The following is a 19,000-nucleotide window of genomic DNA, read 5'->3' on the forward strand; positions in this document are numbered from 1 at the left end:
TCCCTATATTATGTCACACTCCTATCTCACCTCTTATCTCTGGGCATCAATCCAAACGTGTCACAAACAGTGGGAGAGGACCCTTTGAGACCTTGCACTTTTCTCCTTGGATAAAAGATGTAAAGCTTACAGTGTGGCTATTTTTTTTTCTTTCTTTGGCCAGCTTAGACTAAGAGTCTGGAGTTGGTTGGCTTGATGAATCTGCTGTCTATTGGATATGATGATTCAGCCGTGCTATTACCATGAGTGATTTCAGCTCAAGGCAAGGCTAGCACTTTCACTTTATGGCCACAGAGACAGAAGGGAGCTGCCGATGAGGAAACATAAGTTAATGTGAAAGGGAACGGGGATGGCTTCCAATCAGAAGCATTTTTAATCAAGTTCTTTACAATTATGTTGATGTTATAGTAAATCACAATGAGAGGATATAGGGCAAGGAACTAAAGCGGAATACATAAAACCTTACATATATTCACATTTTTATATCAGTCGCTGTGTGGGGAAGACAGGCTTTAGTAAAGGCTAAACTTGGAGGACAGGTTAATGACCCACAAGATAAATTTAGCCTTTTCCTTATCCTTTGGATATTCCATATTTAATGAAGAATATTCTCAGCTGCCACAATCTAAGCTAATGCATGCATATAACCTAGTGATGAGAGTGAGAAAAGAAGAAAAGATGGGGGTGGGGTGGGGTTGGGGGTGGGGGGGGGGGGGGGGGGGGAGACGAAGCGCAAGAGGATAAACCTGTTTCCTGTTCTGTGAAAGGACTCCGGCTCAACCACCCGTTTCTATTATATGGAAGGAAAACTTGCCATTTCTAGCCCTGACCCAGACATCATCAACAGTCCCGGCACGGTTCAGCACCCATACTGAAGTGGTCCCTGCATACTTTAACATTTAAACAACCACCCCTATGATTTACAATGACCTCATGACAATCCCTTATGATCAAACACAACTCGCATGGCTTGATGATGTCCGCGTGATCGAATGCTAAGACATGTGCAAAAAAATCCCTGCGTGGTTCAAGAGGCCAGGAGAGATTTATGTGCGAATGGGGATTGCTCCTCCTAATGTGTGGAGACGAGTGAGCCGAATAGCAATGACTGTCTGTATGGACTGGCAGATAGGAGGAGAAGACCCTCACTGCACTGCATTAACTTTTAATTATGACTCTCTGGAAGATGCAATTACCCATTAGAGACTAGACTTGCTTAAGCTCTGCAACCACACTGTAACTTTTTTCTTGCATTAGCCCCATTTTCCTTTTTTCATAAGCCTTTTTTCATAGACTATGTTTAGTGTCATCTGTATAATATTGCAGGCTGTACTTTTTCAAGGTGGATGTCAAGTTTATTTTCTATATTTTGTTGGCTTCCACTTATTATTTGTTCTTTTTCCTCTGTCCCTCAAGGTTTCTCTCCAACACTTCCTTCACCGGGGCCACAGGCCTGATCCAGGTCGATGCTGGTGTTTCTCGGATTCTGTCCTCCCAACTGTTTCATGTATGGAGTCTGAAGAGAGGTGCTCTGGGGCAGCCTGCTTGGGTTACTGTAGGCCAGTGGACCCGAGGTCGACTGGAGTTGGAGGGTGGCATTCTGGGACTGGTGGGAGGGTTCATGACCAGCCAGGGACAAGGTCTTGGAGCCGGGGTGAGGGGAGGGGATGGCCAGGGTGACGGCAACTTTGGAGGTCGCTGGAGGCCGGGACTTTCGGTTGAAGGGCACCGCCTCAGGGTTGTGACCCTGGTGGAACACCCATTTGTCTTCACACGGGAGGTGGACGAGGATGGATTGTGTCCAGCTGGACAGCTTTGTCTGGACCCCAAAACTAACCAGTCTAGTATAATACATGGCCTTTTTAACCAGCTTCACAACTCCAATACTACAACGGTAGACTGGGATGGCACAGGTGAGTGTTATTTTGCCATTTGTCCATAGAATACTGTCATTATAGAACCATTATACTGTAGAAGTGTAATACTTGTCAGAAACATTTAAACTTGTACTGTGAGCATCTATGACTTCTAATTTATGGCCTCTCAAGCTTTTCTTACATAAACCCTCAGATCTTTTCCTTTCAGTTTCAGTGTTGCTGTATTTGGCTGGCCATGTCTCTAGAGCACATATGGAAATTTGAGGTAGAATCAATAAGGGATTGCACCAGGTCAGTTTAGTTAAAAATATAACAGGGTCAGGGTCAAGGGCTACCCTCACCAGCTACATCTTTCATGAATAAAGAGCATATAGGAATTAAATCAATAAGAGATCAAGAGTATCTTGTCAAAGATGTACTACTACGAAATTTCTTTCACACATGAGATTATCTGCAGCTATACATCCAGTCCACAGCATAGTAATAACAGTCAACCTGACTTTCTTTAACTTTAATCAGCTGATTGCATATGGAAGCTATAGGAAAAATGTAAATTTTTGCAGGTGCAGGTACTAAATGTTGACGTGTACTGTGAATTTATTCGGTTGTCATTGATAGGATTAATCGTTTCAATGCAGAGGGGTATTTACACCTTTACATAACATAACTTACAAAATATTGAAAATAAAATTCATGATGGTTCATTTGTAAAAGAAGTCCTGAAGCCAAGCAAGAGCAACGGGGACGCTGCTGATGTTGATTAAGCGATATTGCAAGGAAAATGTTTGCCAAAGCAGTTAAAATGGCAAACATGGCAAGAACTTAAAAATTCATATTGTAGTAGCTCCATTACATCTTGCCAGCTCTACTTTTCTTTAATGAGTTTGAGGGTTGTTAATTTTTTTTTATCCAAGTACTTAATGTGAATAAATGTAGTCCATGCCAGGTCATAAAAAATGCCAAAGCTGAAGTGTAATGTAAGAATCTATCAACATTTTTCTTGAGCCATGGTTGTTTGTAGACAATTCCCATATGTGCAACCACATCTAAATCATGCATATGAATGTCCGAATGGATATCACACCATCATCATTTCTTTCCTCTCAGAACTACCAGAGGACCTGAGAAAGTGCTGCTATGGGTACTGCATTGACTTGTTGGAAAAGCTGGCAGAAGATATGGGCTTCACATTCGACTTATATATTGTGGGAGATGGAAAGTATGGGGCGCTCGGTGGGACAGGACGCTGGACGGGACTGGTAGGAGATCTGCTGAGCGGAACTGCCGATATGGCCGTCACCTCTTTCTCAATTAACTCTGCCAGGAGCAGAGTCATAGATTTCACCTCACCCTTCTACTCCACCAGCCTGGGCATTCTGGTACAACTGCTTGAAGTCATCATTAATTGTTGGAGGTTTAAACTTGATGTTTTTACGACTGTAGAATTCATGGCATGTCCTAAAAATGTGCTCTGTTTTAAGTTAAAGCACTGCAGTCCTCAGTGTTACTTTGACTTTTTATGCCTCTGCCGGTATGATTTAATCATTTGGCCTGCAGCTACTTATTGTTCACCCTAAGCCCCCTCACCTTGGTATTGTAGTAAGGAGCGGGAGATCATTAGTTGAGAGTGTATGTTAATTACTGAACTTCAAAATTGGATGCAGTTTAAGAGTGTGTAATGAGTCTAAGAGACATTTGAGAGACAGAGTCCTCAAACATGCTGTAGCTATTCTTTGATTGGTTAGCATTTCCCTCTATAGCTGACAATCTGCAACGCATGATATGATCTGACAATACAACTCCATTTGAAGATGAGATATTCATCATTTTAAAAAGTGATTTCTTCTCCTGGCTGAATAATAAATAGCACGGAATAAAAACAATGTGTGCATTTTTTTTAAAACTAATTTGCCAAGGAGTCATTAACAGAAGTTTATACAAACCATGCATGGCAATCAACGGTCTCAAGTCAGCTTCTTGTGTTTGCATTTGATCCAACAGGTCCGTAGCCGGGATACTGCAGCTCCCATTGGAGCCTTCATGTGGCCCCTCCACTGGTCCATGTGGGTGGGTATTTTTGTCACGCTGCATCTCACAGCGCTCTTCCTCACCTTGTATGAGTGGAACAGCCCCTTTGGCATGACACCCCATGGCCGGAACAGACTACGTGTATTCTCCTACTCCTCTGCTCTTAATCTCTGCTACGCCATACTGTTTGGACGCACTGTCGCCACCAAGGTAACAAAGCTCTTCTCTCTGTGATTAATTGGTATCATGTGGGGCGGGGTGAGGAAAAGTCATTGCAAAGAAGAGGGGGAGGGGATGCTTTATGGGATGCTTATTGCCAATGGCAAAGGAAAGTTGAAAGAGAGAGAAAAATGACGGAGGTGGCTAGGGAGAAGAAAAGATTGATGGGGGATAGGTTAAGAAGGTAGGCAGTGATGAAGTAGAAAGGTACAGAGAGGATAATGCGCATACAGGGACAGAAAGGTGAAAGGGTAAGTGAGTGACAGAGAGTGAAGGAGTTATGGTGAGGATGATGGGGCTCGATGAAGGTGGTGAAAATGGGAGCAAGTTGAGGTTAGCTCCCCAACGCAGTCAGACCCAAAGTTAAAAACAAGAAGCCACGGAGAAGAGGGCCAGTGAGGGGGATAGGAAGGTGAGAAGGCGAATCAGGAAATAGGTTTCAAAAAGACGATATTAGGAAGGCTGACAGAGGGATGGTGAGATGGGGTTGAAAGGGTAAGTGGGTAAGCAGGGATGAGAAAAGCAACAGATTGACAGTGATGTGGAGGTGGGCAGAAAGGGGATGATGTAAAGGAGGGGGGGCATGCGAGCGGGCAAAGTTGAAACACGACGACATAGGTTAATATCAGGGAGAAAAAGAATTGCGAAAGATAAATGGAAGTCAAATCCTCAGACTGAGGCAAATTTATCTAATAACTTGAAAGCAACTTGAAAAACAATGTCTGTTACTTCAGAGATTTTAAAAAAAAAAAAAGGACAACTTATTTTCATGACATTTGTTCGGTATGAAAATGTAAATTACAAATATTAAATGTACCTTTGGAGTAACAGCATTTTTCAAAAACTTGTCAGATTTAACAGATCGTGTGACACCCACAGTCACACTGGTGCACAAACACAATCTCAATGTATTTGCCAGTGAATAACGACTCTGTCTTCTGCAGTCTTTGTTTTATATAGCCTCACATTGTTCCAGAATCAATCATTAAGATAACTTGCTTGCTTTTCAAGTTTCAGTTTCAGTAACATCTTTTCCTTAAATTATTCCTGTCCTTATAGTGAGATTGCCGCTCATAATATTTAAATAAATACAAAACCACATTTTACCCTTAAAGCAAGCTAAGAAAACAACTTAAGTGGAAGAACGGTCGAATGATTAGTAAGACCTTCCCATTATTGAAAGGTCACAGGTTTGATCATTGCATTGGCGATGTGTCAATTAACAGGTTGTGTTCATTAGCAGCCCTGTGACCTGTTAAAATGTCCTTGAGCAACTCTCTGAACCTCTGTGTGCTGGGTCACAGCCAAGTAGTCAGGTTTACTCAGGCTATGGGAAAGAAAGGGGGAAATAAATTGATTGCTAAACCTTTACTGCTGGGTTGAGTTTTACAACTTGACTTTAATGATCAGGAGAATGTCAAGACAAGGAAACCAACTGAAAAATTTTGTCTGTTTTTAGTCTTTCTGCAATACAAATGCTTAAGGAATATATTTAGATTTTCCTCTTCTAACATAAGCTGTTATCCTCAACATACCTGACTACTACAGATAGCAATAACTGAGCATCACTTCCGCAGGCCAAGCAAGAACCATTAATCTGTGTGGTTGTGTTTCACAGCAAGGATATCACTGTATTGTACTATATGAAGCTGCCATTGCTATCAGGGTTTAGAGTAACATTAAGTGCTCTGTTTTGCTCTTCATTTCCTTTGATTTTACACTCAGGCAACCCCAGGTAAAAATAACCGAGATAGCAATGTTCTTGTCAACATATCTAACCTTAAAAGCCATTTGAGATTGAAAACAAGTGTGTTAGATGATGAACTGTTGCTTTTAGAATGAATTAGCAGTCGCTTTTAAGCGATACTTGGCCTTTAAATTGAACAGGGGTTTATTTTATCTGTGCATTATTAACTTGCAGGATTGTAATGTTTTGCCTAGGAAATACAGCTTTAGCCTTATTATTTAGGCTAATAATAAAATCACAAGTTGTCCATAGTATCATTTTTGTATCCATCGAGTTCACTTTCAGTTACAGCTCCTTTAAATGATTCATGTTTTAAAACCAGTCAGCTAGAAACATCACAGAAGTCAGCCATCCCGCGGGGCCAATGTTAGCGTAATTAGCTTTCTAGCCAGTACTGCTAAAATGTCAGTGAAAGCTGCATTTTTAGCAGTTAGAAGAATGCTTTTGTCCAAGTTCACCCAATATATGTTATTTCTTAAAGTTATTTTTTTACACCCTGTGTTACATTCCCAATCTGTCAGCAATGGCTGCAAAAGGCTGCTAGCTTAGCCTCATGGGGGCAACAGAAAATCTTAAAAGGTGTTCAGTTTACAAATGCAGTTGCATTTTAAAAAGCTCACCATCAGCTAATCATTCACAACCAAAGTGGATTGCTAGCAAGCAAACTCACAATATTGGAACAGAGATCTGACAGGCCATGTAAGTATGTGTAGTTCCTCACCTCTACTTTTTGATTAAGGGCATTCTCCTATCTTTCACTTTGGCAAAAATTCTCAGCAACTCTGTCAATGAAATCAAAAGGCTTCACTGAAGTTGTTGCCAAGTTGCCAAGTCTCTCCTGTCCACAGGTGTTTCTAGGTAGACTTTAATCCTTTTCAGGCAGGGAGAAGACCTCTCTGCAGATGTGCTTGTAATAGGAATGGTGAGCATCAGCCTCAGCAGCTTGCACACTTCAGTTAAAGCAGCGGTCAGTTCATTTCTTATGAACGTCTCCAGCAGCTCATCCGGCACCTTGTAAAAGTGGGCATACACACGAATGACCTGGTTTAAAAAACCTCAGGCATGAAAATGAAATCAAAGTCATTCCGCTTTTATTTCAGAGCAAGATCCCATCCAGGCCTAATGATAACACATGACGTTAAAAGCAATATTCTTTATTATCTCAAACCTCATGTACGGCTTGCACAGCCAGGTTTCTTATGTTCCACCATCTTCTCGGGTATTATTGTCCGCCTCAGTGAATAGCACTGTCTTTTTATCTGAATAGCTGAAAAAGTTGTGAAAGCTGTAACGATAGGCAAAAAGAGATTTTAATTTCTCAAAACTGTTTGTTCCCTGAGGCAGGGCTAAGTTAAACTTGTGCACATGACAGTGAATAAACAATGCATACTGGCGTTTCAAATGTCTCGCTCCATCGTATGCTTGACAAATGAGATTTATTTCAGGATGGTACTTTGTAATTGTCTCGATCACAACAGTCACTCTTTATCAAAGAGACCAGTCACGCACATTTGTGGACTATGACAATCAATTTGCACCTGTACATGTGCAGTATCTCTGTGGTGTCATGTAGTTTGACTACCATGAAAAGTGCAAAGAATGAAAATCCAGCTCTGTTGTGTCAGGGGAAGAAAAGAATAACAGAACTTAAAAAAAATATAATCCCTGAAGCTCTTGTGACAGCTCTGTTTACTTTCGCTCAGTCAGAGCTAAACTTAGCAAAGAACACAAAAGAAGCATATACAGTAGACAGTGTTGGGAAGGTTACTTTTAAAATGTATTCCATTACAGAATACAGAATACATGTCCCAAAATGTATTTTGTAACGTATTCCGTTACGTTACTCAATGAGAGTAATGTATTGTGAATACTTTGGATTACTTAATATATTATCATGCTGTTTACAACTACATGAATGTACTATTGCTGTGATTTATTACTGTTACTGAAGGTCCGTGGCTCCGAACCGTAGTAAAGGGACCTCTGGCTAATACGGTGGGTTCTGTGTCGGGCTCGTAGCCGAAAACTAGCTTTACTTTGCTAGCGAGAGAGAGGCGTTGAAAGGCTGCTCCAACGGAACTTATTGTTTTTGGAGGAAAACACGAACACGGTGTACAGTCCAGTCTTAATAGCTTACTTACAACTGGGCTCGTCAGGCACTCTTCTTGGCTGCAGTGGTTATTATTATATTTACATGCTTCCAGCTCCCGTTTTTGCTCGATGACAGCTCGTACTTTTCCTTTTTCTCCCTCCCTCGCTCACAGACACATAACGTGTATGGCAGTCCATTCTCCCTGCAGCACGGACTACACTGCCCATGATGCTACATTCTTTAGAGCTATACTGGTAGCATTCTGCCTATTAGCTTAGCACAACAACAACAAAAAGGCGCTCTCTCACCCAGGAAACACGCAGAGAGAGCGTCACCCTGTAACCATGGCAACCGTAACACTGCCACCTGGACAAACAGAAAGTAGCTGTCAAACAAAACCCAAACAGTCCTGACCCGCCACAATATGAAACAGGGAAGTACCGCCGTGTAATCCATTTATTTCAACAAAGTAACTGTATTCTGAATACCACCTTTTTAAACGGTAACTGTAACGGAATACAGTTACTCATATTTTGTATTTTAAATACGTAACGGCGGTACATGTATTCCGTTACTCCCCAACACTGACAGTAGATGAGTTAAAACCAGTCGTGAACCCCTTACTGCACTAACAGTAGCTACTAGTAGTGTTAGTTTGAGTACCATAATTTACTGAGCAATGCTTTTATTCTGTGCTGCTCTATGCACATGTGCAGCAGTGGAAACAACAACAAGAAAGAAAGGAGCATACCACCATGCTGTTAAGACTTTCATCCTGAGCTGTGAAGTGAATTGAGAGTATCTAGACAACATGAGTTTTGACCAAGTTATTAAGCAGCTAATTACGTGTGGCTATAAAACTTTGTCCTGACCGTTGGCTCCACACTGCAGGTTAATGGCAGTGGTTCCTTAGGTTTGTTAAACATGAAACTGTGACTCTCTGAATCCATGTTTTAAGATTGTCATTGCTACACTGCAATTCGAGGGCATAAGGGTAATGATAATGTTAAAAAAATTATTTGAGATGATCCTCAGTCAAAATTTCCACTTGTAACTCTGCCCTTATTATTAGTGCGACAGGCTTATAGAACAAAAAGCTCACAACAATTAGAACAACAACAATTTATGCTTGTATTGTGCATGCCATTCTCTGTTTCTCCCTTTTGAATCCCCCAATTAATTGTGCAAAGAGTTCTGAAACACTTCAAAAACCTTTATAATGGGTTACAACCTTGTTTGTATAATTAATATCTCATTAATCCCAAGCCCTTACAACACTGGAAATTCATCTCTTTTCTTCTTTTAAGTGGATTTTAATTGGTGGAATAAATAAATGATCACAGTGTTCAGGTGGATTCATTCCCCGAAGCAGCCAATTTCACGGAGAGATATTTTTGACGTGTCACACTAACAGTCACATTTTGTTAGATTTTGTGTTTTGCATTAGATGTTCTTTTGCTCTGTTTTAATAAATGGGATTGCCTTTTCTTGGGGAGCAGAACTGGATGAAGAGGGTGCATATCTGAAGCTGGGACACATTTGAAAGGACCTTTTTAAACACTTTTCTTTTTTTTTGCTTTTGTCCTTTCTCACATATATATTTTCAAACCTAGTTTCTGTCAAACGTAAGCCAAACTCAAGTTTCACCTCTCATACGTCTCCACTCTACAGACCCCTAAATGCTGGACAGGACGCTTCTTGATGAACCTTTGGGCTATCTTCTGTTTACTGGTGCTGTCCAGCTATACGGCCAACCTTGCTGCAGTAATGGTGGGGGAGAAGACGTTCGAGCAGGTTTCAGGGATTCATGATGACAAGGTTAGACCACTTTCGAGGTCACAAACATGCAACTCCAGAAATTGCATACATAATAATCTTACACAAGGATGAACTAATGAGAAGACAGTGAAATATTTGTGAAGGCTTATTGCTTTCCATTTCCCTAAACTCTGTAGGGAGTTCAGGAGTACTGTGAATTTAATATGTGCCCCATCGTGATAGCTGCCCTCTCTTGGGCTAAAGATGATCAAGATGGGAGCTGGAAGTTTTGGAGAACCAAAATTGTTGTTGTTGTTTCCAAACATCAATATGCATCGAAGAAAGCCTATCAAAGGAAACTCACTGAGGCAGGTTCCCAGCCCACAGTTAAAATGGTGCATAAATCAAACAATAATTTTAAAAGCTTCCTGCCCAAACTATACCGCTAATGGCAAGGGTAAATTAAAACAGACAATTAAAGTTATGCACATGAATATGCACAATATCTATATAACAAACTATCCAACCAAGACTTAATTTTAATAAGGGAAAAATACTTTCTTCCACTCCCACTGGAGACCCACTGCCGACAATAGGGCTGTGTTCCGCCCCAGCAAAATGTAGTAAAACCATTACTTAAATGGATGCAGTGGAGTGTTGTTTGTTGTGTTTTGTGCAAGAAACACACCCATGGCAGTTGATCCATTGTGTGCACTGCCTCCTTTAAAATTGCTGGACTTTAATATAGATGTCACTGCTGACTGGGTAGCACTTCTCACATACTCACCAATATGAGAAAACATACCTTAAAGCCTGGTATATACACTGTTTCCCATCCTTCAAGGAAACTTGTTGTTCAGCCCTGAAATCAGAGCAAAATGTGGCGCCTGGTGGTGCTAGGGGCTTATTCAAGAGAGGAATCAAAGAAAATAAATACTTAAATCAAAACTGTAGTCAAGCAAATCAGCTCAAGTACATATTTTACTTATTTTAACATCTGAAAGATCCTGAGTTCAAGACCTGAAGGAGACAAAAACCCAGGCTCAGGATGTCCCACGCTATTTCTGGTCACAAGCCTGGAAAAATGGGAGGGTTGCGGAGTTGCATCAGCATGGACATCTGGTATAAAAATTGATATCAAATCAAATGCGGAGATCCATCTCCTGTAGCAACGCCTTGGGAATAAGGGAGCACCTTATCTAAACTCCTAAATAGGATGATATCACCTGAATTCATCACTTACATTACATATCCACCCTCTCTTATACCCATGCCTTCCTATTCCATCTCCACAGCTGCACCATCCGTCCCTGGGCTTCCGTTTTGGTACAGTGAGGGAGAGCAGTGCTGAGGATTACATGAAGAAAAGTTTCCCGGAGATGCACGACTACATGAGACGCTTCAACCAACCCACCACTCCAGAAGGTGTACACATGTTAAAGTAAGAAACAATCAAATCCATGGACACTGTCTGAAATACTGAAAATAACCATTTTTACCCTTTTCCTTTCCTGCTAACCTAAAAAAAATCTAGTCACGTTCACATCTCGTATTTGTGGCTTTCTATATTCAGTGGACTTATTTTCTATGCACATTGTGCAAAACAGTTCTACTAATTGCACCAACAATTTGCATGTTACTCGTTCTCTCTCTTAAATATTTATTTTGAATTATTATGAAGAACAGGCTACAAGCTTAATGCAAGTTTTGCTTTGGGGATGATTTCTGCTTTCTTTACACCTGCAGTGCTGTTGTGTGCAACCCATTTATCAGCGTTTTCTTATTAAGAGAACACACTGTTTTTCAAGTGCATGTGACAGAAATATGAAGAAGTGCTCAGTGCTCTAGCCGCATGTATTTAAACCATGCATAATCATGAGCTTTTCCTTATCTAGACACACTTCAGCATAAGGTGTAACCGAGGTAAAAACACATAAATTATATTTCATTAGTCCTTGTAGTTTATAAAGAAAGAAATAATTAGACTTTTTTTTGTAATGAGGGATGAATAAGGGTCAGGGTCAGGCTGATGTAGGGAGTGCTGAGAAAAAATTATTCACTCTGATGTCGAATGGGGACAGAAAGCAGATGAAAGCAAGCACAGAAGACAAGTTTATTTTTGTATCGCATTTAATTTACAAAGGAAATTGAAAATGCTTTACATAAATTATTGAAAGTGAAAAGAAAGAGCTACAACAAATTTCACTTAAAAAACAAATTTAAGTGATGGGGAAAATAAAAATGAATGGAAAACAGAAAGTAGTTCTGTTCATAAGGGTCATGCAAAGGATGTGGATGAAATAAATGAACCTCATTACAGAAGTTATAAAGATGATCTGAAAGGTCATACAGAGGAATCCAAGAAATAATCATTCTGAATAACCAGTTAATTAGACTATGTTCACACTCGTCATTCATTATATTAGTCATTCACAAATTATGTTGCTTTTGTATATTTACTTTTTTATTTATTTTACATGTCCTTCACTCCTCCACATCTAGCAAATCTGTTATTTCCGTACCAGCTGGCTTTCCTTAAGCAGTTGAGGATGAACCCACTTTGGTTTCTGGCAGCCTAAACTGTTTTGCCTTCAGCGGTCTTCTGGATTTAGCTTCTCCATCAGATTACCAGCAATCGAGGATGAGAGTGGCAATACATTTAGTATTCGCATTTCGTTTTTGTGGCATCTCATCGCTCATAGTTTTGCTGTTGAATAAAGAAAAGGGCTTATGACAGAAAGATTAAATGTTTGGGCACAAGATTCTGTTTTGAGGCAGGTTTTTAAATTTTACTTTATCATTTTATTTTATGTAAAATCAGATCGTTTTACCAGGTTAGACCCCTTAAACATCAAAAACACTAGACTGGATTCACAGAGTACAAAAATAGTAAATAAAAATAAAACTTTATCCTGCCCATGTACTGTACCAAGCACAACCACAATGACGCACACACTTCTCAGACACAATGCCTACTCCAGAGAGCACCAGCAGAGCTACTGAGATGGTGCATGTGCTGACTTTGTGATTCAAGTGGGAAGATAGAAAGCGCTTGTTCAGAGAAAGAGGATGAGAACAGAAAAGATGAAGGCGGCATTTGTTTGCGTGTGAGGCAAAGCAGAAGTGGAAGTCACAGCAGTGCAGAGAACTGGAGTAAGGCTGTAAAATACTGTGTTGGCAGAACTACTGACCCCAATACTGCAGTCAAATCTTAAAGAAGAAAAATCCCAAGCCTTCTCCTGGAGAGGCACGATACACATGCAGGTGCACACAAACATATAAGCTCAGAGGAAATGGTGCGCACGTGTGCACATACACAAGCTTAGACCTTACAGTTGTACCTGCACACTCTCATGCTTATACATTTATAGGCATGCTCAAATACACACACACACAACTCTTATTCCAAGGCCATGCATCGGGTAGCTTCCAACTCTCTTTAGTCCCAAAAGAACTCTCTATCCCCACTTTTCTCCCTGTGCATAGCATTTGACAGGTCTAGACAGAGAAAAACAGACTTTGTTTCTTTCCAGCATTGCAAAGACTTTGTAAAGTCAGCCAGTGTTTAGTGGTAAATGTCCTGAATAACAACAAGTTTCAGGTAATTTGATCAGTCTTGTCTATTTTTCCATTGGACTGACTATATTTGTACACGTCTTCTTTATGCCTTTCAAATCTGAGTTTATTTGTTCATTATTATGACTTTGAAAGTCTCTGCATTGAACATATATACATATCTGTGTGTAGGTCTATCATTCAGACCCTGTCTGTTAAGCCTTATTCCCTGGAACTAATCCTCTGCCAACCATGGTCAGCAGCACAGGCTGCACACAGAGGAACAGTCTATAATTAAGGGTCAATCAGGGTCAATTGGATCGATATTGCCAGAGTAGGAGAGTCTTCAGCAGTGTGTATAATGCCTTATCAGTCCGCGACAGAGGATGTTGGTTTAGGTAATGATGTATGTGTTTACATAGTGTATTAGAATGCAGTTAATCTTATCCCCTGTATAAATGACACAGTGGCATAACAGCCCTAAATCCAAGGTTCCTGAGCAGGTCTGGAGATTTAGGAATAGTGTGGAAACAGAATCTGATTTGTAAAACCGAAGATTAATCGTCTTCAATTAATGTTACTCTCTCACTTCTTGTGATGTGTGTGTGTGCGTGTGTGTGTTGTTGGTGGTGAAGGACAGATCCTCCTGCCCTGGATGCATTCATCATGGATAAAGCCCTGTTGGACTATGAGGTCTCTATCGATGCAGACTGCAAACTACTTACTGTGGGAAAGCCATTTGCTATTGAAGGTACAGACACTAGCACACACTCACACACTTGTTTTTATCACTTGTGAGGGCCCGTGGTTGTTGTTTGAAGCCAGTTTTTTAAAAATCAACTTGAAAGGCGTTGAAAAGCACTCATGCATACACATGCACACCCCAAAACTCTATAAAACAGTAACATTTATTCATGTAGTCACACACTTAGAGGTCCACTGAAACAATAATTCAGGTCAGGACTTTAACTCAGGGTTGGGGGATATATTAAAATTTTCTACTGACCTTTGCTAGTCTAGCTCTTTGATTGCTTATAGTATATATCCACAGGATATGTGTGGACGGCCACACATGAGGTGTGGGCCACGTGATCCTGCTCTCCAGAGTCAGTGCTGTGAGGATAGAGTCCTAGCTAATGCATGCATTTTTAAAGGCTCATTCCTCCTTGCTATGTTATCACTGGTCAAGTTGACTGTTCAAGGCAGGTCAAAGTGAATTTAACGCAATGGGAGACCCATATAGATATAGATATATGCAGATTCATTTCAAATGCTGTAGTCAGTCATGTAGTAGCTAAGGAAACAACATGACTGACAGAATAACACGGTGATTCACTGGAACTTATAACGCTCCGGGGTAAAAGTATTCAACCATCTATTATTAACAAGACTGACCCAGTCAGAACACTTTGGACTTTGATGCTTAGACATTCCAAGAACATTTAAAAAACATGTAAAAAAAATAAAAAATCCACTGCCAATCAGAAAATAGCTAATGACCCCCACAGGGGGATATCAGATTCAAGTTTTTGCACACTGCTCCATGAATATATCTGAGAGTCTGGCACTGATGTGTGTGCGTGATTCTTTTCTTGGTACACTTTATTTTTCTGCCCCAAAAACCATAATATTTTCAGAGACGTGCACAGAAAACATGTGCAGCTAAATTTGTTTTTTTTTCCTTCTTTCCAACATTTTCCTTCTGCACGTGTCACTGAGGTACAGTTGGAAAAGAAGAAATATTACAATAATAGAAGCTTTTAAATATTGTAAATAAGATTTATGTATGCAAAGAAATATATAATATATCTGTTTACAAGGTAAACAGCATTGCCCCTATTTGCAAAAAGGTCTAAAGGGCTTATATCATTCTTTTCTGGAGGGTTTAATACAAGACAAATTACACTGTGTGCTGTAGCCATTGATCATTTGTATCAACAATAACTCTAACTGATTACTTTACGTGATTATTATGGCCCCGTATACTGTAAAAAGTTGCAACATAAGAAGTTGCAGTACTGTAGCAGTAGTAGGAGTTGCAGTGATGTGCACACACACACATACGCACACACAGGAGTAAATTATAACACTTTTAGAAATAAACGCTGCTGACGACCTGCCGAAAGAAATTATGTCCCAGCGCCAATAAATCTCAGGTTCTGCCGTTCGTCGAGATAAATAAAGCATTCTAGCTATTATAGCAAGTTTAAAAGTATTCTAGTCACATGCCGTCTGCACGTATACACATTCTGAAGGTGACTTTGAAGTGAAATTTCTGCTAGCGGAACACATTTATTGGATATATCAAACATTTAACCTCTAACCCATTGTAGCTTAGTCACCAGGAGGTTTTTTCTTTACTAGGATAGAATTGGCGCTGGGAGCTCACGCATGACCACATATGTTTATTTATGTCCATGCATATTACTGTAGGTGTGCATTTGTGTGCTGGTGCATGCATTTGTGTATTTGATTCATATCAGACTTCTTTTCTCCTCGTATCACTGATACAGGCACAAACAGAAACACAGACGATAAATAGAAGCTAGTACGGGTGCCACCTGGGACCAGACACTATCTTTGATACTATTTCTCTGTCAATCAAAGTGTCACCTCAGAAAGACCCCACTCCCACGTTCCCTACTTCCTCTACAGTTCTTGTTCACTGGAGATTATCTAGTGCTTTCTTCATTGCATTGTACAAAATGAGCCCAGGGACAGCGCTGAGCCATTACTCATGAATGTGAAGAAGGGAAAGCAGGTCTCATTGATATGTAGAGCGTGTCAGCTTGATGACTACTTGATTCACCGTCTACACAAATAAGTCATGCAAAGAATCTACACTTGTTCGAGTAGCTATTTTGCAGGAGTGAGGGAGAGTAGGATGGGGCTAAATAAAGAAAGAACAGGAAATGACACAGACAGGAAACATGAGACAAGTAAAACAAATAAGAGGGAGAAAAGAAAAAAAAACACGAGACGGAATAAAAGATTTTAAAAAGTAAGTAAGAACAACAAAAGTAAAGAAATCGGGGGCCAGTGAGTGAGGTGGGAGTTGAGCATAAGAAGGAGATAGAGGGCTTTCATTTGCCCACTGCCAGTTTGCTCCTTTCTGCACAGCTAGTGATAAAAGAGGCAGCCAACAGAGTCTCCTAATCAAGACAAACCTTCACCCCAAGCAGATGGGATGAGGGAGGGGAAGAAAGGACACGGAGTGGAAGAATGGAGCAAAGAAAGAGAGGAAGTGTTATTTTGTCTGTATGTGGATGCAGGCGGGATTTATAGAGCAGTTTGTGGTCAGGAGATACAGAGAGACGCTGGAACTGGGACTGTGGAGTCGCTCCAGGCAAGGTGCTCGACTGAAATCTTCAGGCTGCTTAAGTGGAGGGAGATGCGGGGGTGTCGCCGTGCGTCTGTTTTCGCTGAGTGCTGTTGGGAGATGTTTACGACAGCCTAGACACACCCCATTAATAATATTGCCACTGAACACGCAGCCACTAGCTGCCCGCACGCATGTGTGTGTATGGGGTTGGTGTGCATGTGGAGCATGTGTCCCTGCGTGCGTAAGTGGTCTGCACAAGCTCAGTCAAGCAGAACAAAGCACGTCTTAAGATCAAAACGAGGATGGCAAAGGATCCTGTTGGCGGGGTGAAAGTATTGTTGGTCGGGCAGCTCACGTCTGACGAGAGTGACATACAGACACGTTTTTGTGTGTGTAGTTGTGCGTGACGTGTGCGCGTGCATGCAGAAATGTGGCAGAGTCTGAAACAAAATTAAGCATTACTGACTTGATTACGTGATTAGTAGAAATGGGCAACTGTTGTGATTAATTAATAATAATTCAGCTTGATGTCTTATTTTATGTGACAGTAGTTTTTCGATTAAAGATGTCATCTTCTGAAATATTTAGAGGACTAGCTTAACAGTTTTTTTTGTTTGTTTGTTTGTTTGTTTGTGTGTGTGTGTGTGTGTGTGGGGGGGGTGTTATTGAAGAAGAGATTAATCAAGAAAAATAATCATGAATATATATTTGATCCAACCCTATAACTGTGGATCTTGTTCACACATAGACACAAACCTTAAAATTTTTTTATCCAACCTGAAAAGATTAATATTTGATTGAATCCAGTTTTGCCCTCTTTCAAAAGCTAGAAATCCATGCCTCCTAGCCCCAGTCAATAACAAAAAATATTTTTAAGTTGGAATTCAGTGAAATAAAAACTCACACACACCATGAGATCAACTGGTATAAATAAGCAGAAGCTTCAGCAAACATTCATTCATCATCTTCCACTTATCAAAAGTTGAGTTGTGGTTGGAGCAGGCTAAGCAGGATATTCCTAATGTCCTTCTCCCCAGCAACACTTTCCATTTCCTCCTGGAGCATTCTGAGGCGCTCCCAATCCAGATGAGATATATAATCTATCCTGTGGGTTGTGGGTCTACCCTGGGATCTCATCCCACTTGGATATGTGCAGAAACGCTGCAGAGGGAGGCACCCAGGAGGCATCCTAACCAGATGCCTAAACGGCTTCAACTGGCTCCTTTTAACACAGAGGAGCAGCAGTTCTACTTCAAGCTCCCCAGCCTATCTTTGAACTCATACATCCTTCAGAGGAAACTCATTACCCAGATCTCATGACCATCAGTGAGGTCTGAAATCTAGATGGACTGGTAAATTGAAAGCTTCACCTCTTAGCTCAGCCATCTCTTTACTACAACAGTCCCAAAACAACCACAAAGATGCTGGATTAATCCGCTGGTCCACCTCACATTCCACCTTCCCATCACTCATGAATAAGATCCCAGGATAGTTGAACTCCCCTTTCTGCTTCTCTCACCAGAACCCATTTTCCAGCAGAGAAACATGACCTCAGACTTTGAAAACCAGCAATATTTAAAGTGTCTGAAAACCTGTTTTCTCAGGCAGCTATTTAAAATCGAGTTAAATACAGAAATAGCTGAAGTTTGAAATGTGCTGGTTGTTTCTTTTAAAAATTGCCCCTGCTGCTTTTACCTGCACACCTCTTACCAATTTGAAGAAACAAAATTACAGATTAAAGCTGAAAGCCAGTGTCACTTGAAAGTCACATATCCATGCACCAAACAGGATTTTTCTCATATTTTAAGAGGTTGGTGGGATAACACATGCTATTTATGTTGCCTAGGAGATGCTGCTGAAAAACTAAATTGATGCAACCACTCTCACAGAAGCACCGGAGTTTGTAACTGCCTAACTCATGCAGGGTTACACAAGGTTATACATTTATTGGGGTCTACATTTCACGTTTTGCTTGGAGAGTAGGGCGTATTTAAAACTTTTTGTATCTCCAAAAAAACTGAAGTAAAAGTACATTAAAAAAACATGAAATAGGGAGTATGCTCTTTGATGTTTAATGTAACACAAGTCAAATTTACAGCAAATCCATTTGTTTTTCTTCAGTGAAATTTTAGGTCGTGTTCTTAGACTTTATATAAATGTTGGAAGCTTCAACTTTAGCACCTTGGTCACAGTCTTTCTCTATTTTACTCATTTGGATCATCTATTACTTCACCTTGATATATATTTTATAATATTCCTCCAACTGTACTTTAAATTTCCTTCTTAGTAGCTTTCACACAATTGGAAAAACTACACCTACAAAGTAGCAAGAAAATCCACCTGTGCACAAAAAAATATGTCCTTTACTTTTCAAACAGTAACTAATGTAAGAGTAAAACACC

General features: G+C 40.4%; 1 protein-coding gene across 1 annotated transcript in view; it reads left to right on the forward strand.

Moving 5' to 3' along the window:
• The window catches only part of grin3ba (glutamate receptor, ionotropic, N-methyl-D-aspartate 3Ba), an 83,078-nt gene that overhangs the window by 50,073 nt on the left and 14,005 nt on the right, over nt 1-19,000 (forward strand). The window contains exons 3-8 of the mRNA XM_006798767.2: nt 1,417-1,913; nt 2,985-3,256; nt 3,879-4,115; nt 9,635-9,781; nt 11,017-11,162; nt 13,912-14,027. Coding sequence (XP_006798830.2) covers nt 1,417-1,913; nt 2,985-3,256; nt 3,879-4,115; nt 9,635-9,781; nt 11,017-11,162; nt 13,912-14,027 — 1,415 coding nt within the window. The remainder of the gene's footprint in view (nt 1-1,416; nt 1,914-2,984; nt 3,257-3,878; nt 4,116-9,634; nt 9,782-11,016; nt 11,163-13,911; nt 14,028-19,000) is intronic.

Source organism: Neolamprologus brichardi, chromosome 19 (genome assembly GCF_056152115.1).
Source record: "Neolamprologus brichardi isolate AB-2024 chromosome 19, ASM5615211v1, whole genome shotgun sequence".
NCBI lineage: Eukaryota > Metazoa > Chordata > Actinopteri > Cichliformes > Cichlidae > Neolamprologus > Neolamprologus brichardi.